Source organism: Perkinsus marinus (assembly GCF_000006405.1).
Source record: "Perkinsus marinus ATCC 50983 genomic scaffold scf_1104296958914, whole genome shotgun sequence".
Taxonomy (NCBI): domain Eukaryota; phylum Perkinsozoa; order Perkinsida; family Perkinsidae; genus Perkinsus; species Perkinsus marinus.
Window position 1 is genome coordinate 8,998 of NW_003206607.1, and position 9,398 is coordinate 18,395.

At 49.7% G+C, this 9,398-nt stretch overlaps 5 protein-coding genes and 2 non-coding genes across 8 annotated transcripts; 3 read left to right on the forward strand and 4 right to left on the reverse strand.

Moving 5' to 3' along the window:
• Positions 1-67: 67 nt before the first annotated feature.
• Pmar_PMAR027831 (hypothetical protein) lies at positions 68-866 on the forward strand (the record flags this gene model as incomplete). The annotated part of the gene is made up of 4 exons (XM_002773345.1): positions 68-176; positions 219-430; positions 489-620; positions 678-866. The coding sequence occupies 4 exons, from the start codon at positions 68-70 to the stop codon at positions 864-866; spliced, it is 642 nt and encodes a 213-aa protein (XP_002773391.1).
• Positions 867-1,081: 215 nt separating this feature from the next.
• Pmar_PMAR027832 (Formate--tetrahydrofolate ligase, putative) lies at positions 1,082-4,279 on the forward strand (the record flags this gene model as incomplete). The annotated part of the gene is made up of 20 exons (XM_002773346.1): positions 1,082-1,201; positions 1,381-1,514; positions 1,568-1,670; positions 1,716-1,833; positions 1,882-1,983; positions 2,032-2,186; positions 2,401-2,509; positions 2,551-2,621; positions 2,665-2,796; positions 2,852-2,944; positions 2,992-3,084; positions 3,133-3,212; positions 3,259-3,340; positions 3,400-3,463; positions 3,514-3,649; positions 3,694-3,778; positions 3,826-3,899; positions 3,950-4,032; positions 4,085-4,161; positions 4,206-4,279. The coding sequence occupies 20 exons, from the start codon at positions 1,082-1,084 to the stop codon at positions 4,248-4,250; spliced, it is 1,956 nt and encodes a 651-aa protein (XP_002773392.1). The 3' UTR covers positions 4,251-4,279.
• Positions 4,280-4,566: 287 nt separating this feature from the next.
• On the reverse strand, positions 4,567-4,638 carry Pmar_PMAR027833. The gene has a single exon. It is a non-coding gene; the product is annotated as a tRNA-Trp (tRNA).
• A 578-nt stretch (positions 4,639-5,216) lies between these two features.
• Pmar_PMAR027834 lies at positions 5,217-5,298 on the reverse strand. Its single transcript has one exon. It is a non-coding gene; the product is annotated as a tRNA-Ser (tRNA).
• A 461-nt stretch (positions 5,299-5,759) lies between these two features.
• On the reverse strand, positions 5,760-6,563 carry Pmar_PMAR027835 (Polyadenylate-binding protein, putative). Of its 2 annotated transcripts, XM_002773347.1 has the most annotated exons (5): positions 5,761-5,855; positions 5,902-5,992; positions 6,038-6,173; positions 6,217-6,293; positions 6,467-6,546. In XM_002773347.1, 5 exons carry the CDS (start codon positions 6,544-6,546, stop codon positions 5,775-5,777), a joined length of 465 nt encoding a protein of 154 aa, XP_002773393.1. In that variant the 3' UTR covers positions 5,761-5,774. The 2 variants fall into 2 exon arrangements, with proteins under 2 accessions (XP_002773394.1, XP_002773393.1); XM_002773348.1 differs by having other exon boundaries at positions 5,760-5,855; positions 6,217-6,563.
• A 60-nt stretch (positions 6,564-6,623) lies between these two features.
• On the reverse strand, positions 6,624-7,214 carry Pmar_PMAR027836 (Small nuclear ribonucleoprotein G, putative). The gene is made up of 4 exons (XM_002773349.1): positions 7,096-7,214; positions 6,968-7,047; positions 6,728-6,861; positions 6,624-6,678 (listed from the first exon to the last, which is right to left on the reverse strand). The coding sequence occupies exons 1-3, from the start codon at positions 7,169-7,171 to the stop codon at positions 6,760-6,762; spliced, it is 258 nt and encodes an 85-aa protein (XP_002773395.1). The 5' UTR covers positions 7,172-7,214; the 3' UTR covers positions 6,624-6,678; positions 6,728-6,759.
• Positions 7,215-8,345: 1,131 nt separating this feature from the next.
• Pmar_PMAR027837 (hypothetical protein) lies at positions 8,346-9,295 on the forward strand (the record flags this gene model as incomplete). The annotated part of the gene is made up of 5 exons (XM_002773350.1): positions 8,346-8,447; positions 8,496-8,804; positions 8,858-8,952; positions 9,002-9,141; positions 9,189-9,295. 5 exons carry the CDS (start codon positions 8,346-8,348, stop codon positions 9,293-9,295), a joined length of 753 nt encoding a protein of 250 aa, XP_002773396.1.
• Between the last annotated feature and the right edge of the window lie 103 nt (positions 9,296-9,398).

The window sequence follows — 9,398 nt, forward strand, 5'->3', positions numbered from 1 at the left end:
TCGGCCCTTGGTCACCGCCAACCTGTCTGTTGAGGAGCTCCTGGACAACTTTCGGCTTCGACAGAAAATGGGCCTCATCCCCGACCGTGTGGTGCAGCTAGAGCCCAGCCAGGAGGATATACTCCGCTTATACTCGGAATCTGTGAGGGCCTATGAAGAGCTCTATGCTCCTTATAGTAGGTCTGTGAAGTCCCTAAGGCACATTCCATCATTTTCAGGAGATCGCAATGACCGAAGGATCACGTCCCCGACGGCTGGGTCGGATCGCAGTGCCGTGGGGGCGGGCCCGTCTTCGCCGTCGTCGAGCCATGATGAGAGCAGAAACTCGGGCAATGAACAACAACGGGGCCGCTCGGACAGCGCAGAGCTACCTGGCCTCTATGCAGAGCTCAACACTGTCAGGCGGGACAAGGCTGCATTAGAGCAACAAGTGAGAAATTATTCTCATTGCGCTCAGTTGTGTAGGCATGCAGATAGCGTATGGTCAGGTGAGTTCCCTTACTGAGAGCCAGATGGTCCTCAACAACCAACGCCGGCTACTAGCGGATCAGCTAGAGACCGCCCGTGCTCAGGTCGAGCAGTGCAAAGCTGAGAACTCCCGGTTGAAGGCCGATATAGAAGTAAAGGTCTCCAGCCTTGTGACGGATCTGCACGCATGCGCATGTGTTGAATTTCAGGCGATGAGAGAGCGGCGCCGTGACGCCAGCGGGCACGATTCGGTCCTGGCACGCGCCGTCAGCCAGTCGTCCAACTTGGATGGTGCTAAACTCGAGTTCTATCGAGAACAGATGAGCATCCTGGCCCGAGAGAACCAACGGCTGAAGGCTAAACTCTCAGACTACGAGAGCTGTCACCGGCGTACTTGAGTGTAAATTTAGTGACAATTTCCTCATCTAGATTTGTTGAGCTCCTCATCACTTGGCGCCACTACTTTGTGTCGGTTGTTCATGTACTTCATCGGGCCTGTATGCTCGGGAAGTATACTGTTTGGTAATGGAGAATTGAATCTTTAGGAATTGCATGTTACCTTGGTTGCTCTATCGGATCTTTTAGTCTTTTCGACATACATAATTGTCGCGTGATGACTCCTGCTACAGTCCTGTTACCGAGGCCCCTGCCTGAAGGGTCAATCCAATCCCCAGTGCCGTCAGACATCGACATAGCTCAGAGTGTAAAGCATGGTGCAGTGTCGGTGGAGAATGTGCGCATAGTCAGCTACATGCGTTAATGACAAAAGGAAAATTCTGTGGAAATTTCGGTTGATGCTTGTTGGTTTCTTGTATGTGAACTTCTATAATTAGTAACAGAACTCCCGAGTCGGGCGTCCCGACCTCAGCTGAGGACAGCACACATATATTCCAATGCTAATGGTACCTGCAGGTGGCGCCGGTTCACATCCGCAGCGTTTGCGAGTCGCTAGGTCTCGACGATGAGGACTATGATTGCTACGGCAAGTACGCTGCCAAGATCAACCTGTCTGTCCGAGAGCGTCTGGCTAACAAGCCGAATGGAAAGTACGTTATAAGGATCCCTCTCGACGGTGGGGCTAGTCGGTGTTGAATCGCAGGTATGTTGTTGTGGCTGGAGTGACGCCGACCCCACTCGGGGAGGGGAAGAGTACTTGTACCGTGGGGATCAGTCAAAGCCTTGGGGCGCACTTGGGGAAAAAAGTAGAACCCGACCCAACGCCTCATCCCAGTGCCGTCGTCGTTTAGGTTTTTACCTGCATCCGTCAACCCTCGATGGGCCCTACTTTTGGTATCAAAGGAGGGGCCGCAGGAGGGGGCTACTCGCAGGTCATACCGATGGACGACTTCAACCTTCACCTCACTGGTAGGAGGGTCCTCCTAGCGAGGTCAGTTCTGAGTGGACTCCTATTAGGTGACATACACGCTATCTCGATCGCCAATAACCTTTTGGTGGCTCAGCTGGACACGAGGATATTCCACGAGAACACTCAATCTGATAAGGCCCTCTTTGATCGTAACCTGGCCGTTCCCCGCTATATTATGTCGGTACAGCCACTCGCAGGTATTTGCCCGATAATGAAAGGCGGCACCCGCAAGGTTTCGGCGTCTATACTTCGTCGTCTAGAGCGTTTGGGGTTGCCTACAGATGTGGACCAGCTGGATGAGGAGGGTGTTGGCCGCTTGGTCCGTCTCGACATCGATCCCGACACGATCATGGTGGGTAGTGATGGAATATATGTTCGCTTTTCCCAGCTCAGCTCTGGAGTTTCCTCATACTCATACGGCCTGATGTACGAATTCGGCTGTAAGCGCTCAAAAACCAACGAGACTTTCCTCAAATTTCCTCAGAATTTTCATATTGTTATCAACACATGTAGTTGACCATGTGCATATTTCTCCACATTGGGTATTGGATTCGTCCGCTCTACAGGTGAATCGAGTTGTTGACGTTAACGACCGTATGCTCCGCAAGATAACGATCGGTCAAGGGCCCAATGAGAAAGGCTATACTAGGGAAACCCAAGTGGATATTGCTGTTAGTAAGATCCTTACCCTGGGAGGGGATAGATAGCGAGCTCAGGCAGCGAGTGTATGGCTATCCTCGCACTGGCGACTAGTCTGGAGGACATGCGAGACAGACTGAGGAGGATGGTACAGCACAACTGTGCCAGTGTGAGGTCACCATTACCATCAGGTCGTTGCCTACAGTAAGGCGGGCAACCCTGTGACGGCAGACGACCTTGGGGTTGCGGGGGCAATGACGGTGCTTTTGAAAGACACTATCAACCCTACTATTATGCAGACCCTCGAGGGAACACCAGTTTTCGTACGACCTTGCAGTGCCATCTCTCACCGTTGTATGATGGCCTTTCTTCCCTCAGGTCCATGCGGGCCCGTTCGCCAACATCGCCCATGGCAACTCCTCGATCGTTGCTGATCAGGTCGCCTTGAAACTCGTCGGGCAAGATGGATACGTGAGGTTATCAACGCAGTATGCCGTTCAGTTCGTTGCTGCATTTAGGTTCTGACCGAGGCCGGCTTTGGGTCGGACATCGGCATGGAGAAATTTATGGACATCAAATGCCGCTACAGTGGACTCCGCCCGGATGCCATCGTAGGTCTCTAGAAGCGGCTGAGCTTGGCGCTAGGCGTGGTGGTGTAGGTCCTCGTTACTACTGCTCGTGCCTTGAAGAGCCATGGTGGCGGCCCGGCAGTGGTGGCTGGGAAGAAGATGGACGACGCGTGAGTTGATCGGTTTGGTGGTTTTGGTGAGATAATGGTTTCTCAGGTACACAACAGAGCGACTCGATCTAGTTCAGAAGGGTCTTGGCAACCTCCAGGCCCATATTGATATTGGAAACCAATTTGGGGTAAATTCCTCTGAGAGGAGTCAACTCAAATCTGTTCCGTCAATCACTTGTATTATTAGGTTCCAGTGGTCGTGTGTGTGAACAAGGTGAATACGGATTCTGATGCTGAGTTGAAGTTGATTGGTAGGGGTCGGAATTGATGACCAACGATCCCTTTGTTTCCCTTCTAACAGTTGATGACGCCCTAAAAAGTGGCGCTGCAGCAGCTGTGGTTTCGGATCACTGGGCCCGCGGTGGCGAGGGAGCTGTTGACATCGCCAGGAAGCTCACCGAGGTTTGCGAGAACGTCAGGTCGGATTTCAAGTTCGCGTACGATCGTCGAATGAGATTTGCTCGCGACTTTGTACTCTTAGCTATCCTCTGGACATCTCGATCAAGGACAAGATTTCTGCTATCTGTATGAAGATCTACGGTGCTGTGGCGGTAGAGTATGAAGAAGTGCGAAAGCCTTTACTCGGTGCCCCGTGATAGCAGCTTTACTTCAGGCGGCAGACTTGGCGATAGAGCGTTTTGAGAAAGCTGGCCTCGGCAAGCTCCCGATCTGTATGGCCAAGACCCAGTAATCGCGCGTCTCATTTGGTCTCGGACTCGATCGTGGGATGACTGTAGATACTCCTTATCGGCGGACGCCACTCTGCGTGGAAGACCTACCGGATTCACTATAAAAGTGAAGAGCTGTCGTGCTGCCGCTGGTGGGACGATGTGGACCTGTCCATACTTTCTCTGAATGAAACTTCCATGCAGGCGCTGGATTCATCTATCCCCTTCTTGGGCCCATCATGACAATGCCCGGTCTCCCCACACGCCCATGCTTCTATGACGTATACGAATGTTCCTTCTCGTTCGCTTAGACCCAATGCCTCAGGTCGACATCGATCCGTCCACCGGAAAAGTCGAAGGACTGTTTTGATGGCATTCGCAGCTGACAGATGAGTTTTATTTCCATGTTTTTGAAGAACTATGTTTCAAGTCAAACCAAATACTGATTTTGTTGTCCGTATGGATGCGCGAAAAAGCTTCAAACTGTTCCAACTGGGACCTTCTGTTGGCTGCACTATGCAGCTAACTTGTTGAGAGAATCATAAACCGTCTCCACATACTTACTTCTAGAATCTCTGTCAGAAATGCTGACTCACAATGCATATGGAGCCGATTCGATGATGTCTAATTACTTCGGCAGTGTAGTACAGTACCATGCTCCCACGCAAATTCCCAAGTCTGTAATATGACCCCGGCCCGATTCGAACGGACAACCTTCTGATCTGGAGTCAGATGCGCTACCGTTGCGCCACAGGGCCTGTGTGGTGGTTTAGGGTAGCCTCGTATAGGAGTACACACATACTCTTCACATATGCGTAGATGAGCGGTACAATATTGACCCTGCGAACAGTGTTATAGAATGCAGCTGCGAACGAGTAGTTTACCAAATTTGCATGTAATAACTGGGTCGACTGAATGTATGGTCCAAGACGCGTGCGAGTCTTTACGAGGTTTCGGACTCATGATTAATAATCGCGTACGAGTGTTGGTTGAGACTAGCGCGTTGGTACAGTGAATATCTGATCGCATTGGTATGATGCTTTGATTTCTTCATTGTGTACTATCGTAGGACGTAGCCATTTCAGCGGGCCTGCTTCATTGCTCATTGAATTGGAGTATTGAATTGGTGTTCAGAGAACGTCTTTTCTCAGCTACACATGTAAGGACTGTGATCACTCGAAGCCTCTTCGAATACTGTCTCTCCCAACTCCGAGTAAATTGACCACCCCACTATGCAATGTCTTGAGCAGATGGGATCATCACATTCGTCACGGGGCGTCTGGTAGTTGGTAGTTTCAAGCCAGTCTTAAATGGGACAGCTGGTCAACTCAAATAACGACAGCGGCAGGATTCGAACCTGCGCGGGCAGAGCCCAGTGGATTTCTAGTCCACCTCCTTAACCACTCGGACACGCTGTCAGTGATGGACCATTGCCGCTGACTAATATCATGATGTTGTTGGATAGGCTAGAGTTGTCTAAAACCTATGGCACGATATACTTCAAATTCCGAAGAATCAGAGACCTTCCTCTAGAGACGCTACTCCGGCCCTCTGTCTCAGTCAGAAAGAACGGATCTTTATTGAATGGGTCTACCTCATCCATCGTGCAAATAAATGGCATCGCCAACTCGCAGTATTAGGCGAGACAGTGCGAATATGCATCTAGGCTTGTGCACTCTAGACCAAGCTGAACTCCTATATCATAAATAAACCCCTTCTACACAGATTCCATTACGAAAGGCCTAATGCTATTGTTGAAAAGTGTTTAACACGAGTCTGTGAATTTCCATCCGCTAGCTTGCTTCTACGAGCCTCTCTCGAATGGAGGCACAGTCCCAAGTTGTGACTCTCAGTAGTGTGACAAAACAACAAGTCATTCTGAAGAAACAGGTGATTACGTTGAAGTTTTATGAACATCTGCAGATTCTTTCTCAGTCTTCTTCTTGGCTGCCCACACTTTTCTCTTCTTTTTGATCTGTGCCGGAAACCATCATTGATAATCATTAATCCATCTCCATTACCTCGCGCTCGACAACTTTCTTATTCCGATTTATACGTTGCATTCTCTTAGTACTTTTTCCACCGCCAGCAGCCGAGGGCTCTATCCTCAACCTGACTTATGAAGCTGGACCAGACTCCTCTCGAACTAGTGCCCACTTGCGTCCATTCAGTTCGCTACCGGTCATGGCAAGGGCCTTCTTCATTGCCCCAGGGCCACTGAACTCAACGAACGCACAGCCCCTCGATTGATTGCTCTTCTTATCGGTGAGGAGTCGAATCGATGATAGTTCATCTGCAATTTGATAGGAGGCGCGACGAGCTGAGCAGCCTACTACCCTTAACACATTTGAAGAAATGCTTGAGGGCATCCTGGGTAGTATTATATGACATATTACCCACGAAAACTTTGTACCTCGAGAAACAGGTGATAGAGTACTGCGAGAAGTAATCGTTCCCACACGTACTATACGGAAGAAAACTACAACGTATCGTTAGAATGAGCCTGACTCGAAATCCGCTACAGTTAGTCCTCCCGGTAAGTCCCTATGATAAAGCGAACCCTCCCAGGCACGTCCCAATGATTACTGCTTGGTGGCCGTCGGTTTGCCCTCATCCGTCTCTTCTACTTTCTTTTCCTCTGTTTCCTCCTTCTCCGTCTCGGACATTAGGATGAAACAAGACTATTCTAACAATTATTCCCCGTAAACCCCCCGCGTAAACTATAGACGCAACACATTGTAGTGAGCATAGGAAATGAGGCTCCTCGGTATCGTCATCACCAATTGACCATTATATACCTAGAGAGCCGGAGTGTTAGCCGCTGTAGTTCGAGAAGCTTAATACTACTATTGCCATCATTTTCTTCTATTAGAACTCTTCTACTGTGTGACCCTGTCGAGACACTCCCACATGAGTACCGAGTTACCGCGAATGACAGTCATACCAATGTCCTTCTTCTCAGTACGGGAAACCAGCTCGACCTGATATGTACAGATAAAAGGCACAATTCAGAGATCCAATACAGAGCCCATGTGAGCCGCCTGCTTCCCACACTCCCTAGGTATAGAGGAAATGCCCCCTTATTACAGCGTTATCCAACACCAGGTTCATGAACTGGTCATATCCTCTGAGTACTCCTACAACATGGCGGTTGCCGTTCAGTTTCACTGACCAACAGAACATCCTCCCTTTACCACAGCAACTACAGTGATTACGATCGAGTCGCTTCTCCATGAATTTCCTCAAGTCAGCACCGGCACCAGCCTTAGGGATCGAGACGTTAGCTGACATTGTTAAAGGGTCACGGAGAGGAACGTAGTGGTAATGACCGGCTAAGGAAAGGATTACAGTTAATAATGAGCACCCACAGTATGCAGTTTGATCAAGGAGGAGAGTAGCTTCCCAAAGTCAAGTCCCTGTTGTGAGTCCCTTCGAATTAGGGATTTATTTCATTGTAGTTGCTGAATTACCAATAACCTCCAAAATCTTGCAACGTCTTGCTATCTTGCTATTCCTCAATAGTGAGGTGGTCTGCGATTTGTCCCCGCGTTTACCACCATTGTAGCCGTACTGACGACGTTGTTGAACAGCGGCTGTTGTAGTGTAACGGTCGGGGGAGCACAGCCTCCCAGCTGAATCTACATAGCGGTCATGTCGCCCCTTATACTGTGTTTGTTGTTCTGAAGAGGTGATCTCTATTTCACCAGCACGTGGTTGTGTCCAATCCGCCTGACTTTGTCCTGCGCTCTGATCATGACCTCTATGGTGGGCACTCAAACGTCATGTTTAATACATCCTGTATTAGGAGCTGGAGGAGGAGGATGAGGGACTCCCAGTTGTGTGTTATTCTTAAATATGCATTTTATGGCTGTATTGTTCCATGAGCATTCACCATTCGCGGCACTACCAATTGGTGTCAGACGCCACTCCAGGTAGACCTTTCCCTGCCATCGTGATGGACTCATGCTGCTCTTGGTTGTGGTGCTGCTGTGTTCAGTAGCATCTCTGCCATCGAATCTACATGCCAATAATACCGTCGAGAGAGGCTGTGGGAGGAGCTTCGTCGAGATGCTTATTAGACGCCATCACGCCTCACTTGTTAGGACTGTCTTGGCAAGGTAACGTCTTGGCACCACTTTCATCATTTTTGGTTATATTGTTAATACACTTTCCTACATGCGCTACAGTGGGCATGATCAAGCCTAGTTAACAGGTCTTGCAGTTTAGCGGTAGTACCCTCAGATTGACACCCGGTAGTGGCGGTAGCGGTAGTACCCTCGCTGTTTTTCTCTGTGTGCCCGGTCAGAGCTGATGAACGTCTCACCCATGACTCGCTTAATCTACCATGCCAAACTTGTATAATTTAGTTTCCACTCGAAAGAAGTTTAGCTGCCTTAATGCTCGTGTTGCAGTGGTCAATGCTGGCTGGCTTGGGCTCGTCTATTTCCCGCGTCTCTCGACGAGGATGACCAACAACAACGCCCATCATCAGCATAGAATTGCGAGGTCATCTATTGTACCATTGATATGCTTCACCACCATTTGGATCATTTCTTCGGTCGGTCAGGTGAGTCCTGTTCGCGGCTCTGTGACGACTATCATTGTGACGTGGTAGGTCGTATTGGTCAAGTACTTCCAAACTAACTTGCATCCGCAGCTGCCATGGCTGCTCGCCGATCTAGCTGGTGTTGGTTTTGTATTCGTCATTCCTATTTATATCATCTTCTGTATGAGAAGGGTCAATGTCGAACGGGGTGAGTCGGGCGGCACTTACGATAGGAAGGTTGATGAGAGTGGTTTGCCAGAAAAAGAGGAGAACCCGTCAACATTGATGGATCTGTTCATGGCGCCATACAGGACTGGCAGGATTAAGTGGCATGTCTTGGGAGGGCTCTTCACTGGCTGCCAGCTGTTGTGCATCTCGGTAGGATTTTCGGGATTGCGGATTCCCACTGTCAACGATTGGTCCTCCTCCAGTTCGCTTTGAAGATGTTGCCGGGCAGTACTTTCACCGTGGTCCGCACATGTGAGCTGCTCATCACGTTAGTGACTTCGATACTCCTATTGGGAAAGTAAGCGTCAGTCAGTCTTGGGCTTGGCCCAGTAGTGTGTCCCTTGTAGGGTCTTCAATCGCTACCACTACGTAGCGGTAGCGGCTATGCTGATCGGTGGTGCTATAGACTCGTTCGCTACGCAGCATGACGAGAAGGTCTCTAAGGACAATGTTCAGGTTTTGGCAGGTGTGCTCATCACCTTCTTCGGTGAGTATTACTCGTGGTTCCAATGGTCGCGAGGATTGGTTTGTCAGGTGTGGCGCTGGCGAGCTCCTCTCAGGCAGTTCTGGTCGAGTGGCTGTATCGTCACAACATCATGATTAAGAAGCGATATGACCATTTGATGGAAATCTCATTGTAGTGTGGATAATTTTGTGGCGCGTGACGGTTTTGATAGGTACACTACGTTCTACACGTGTGTCGCTCTGATGACTGGTACGTTCTTGTTCTCCGGAGACGAGCCC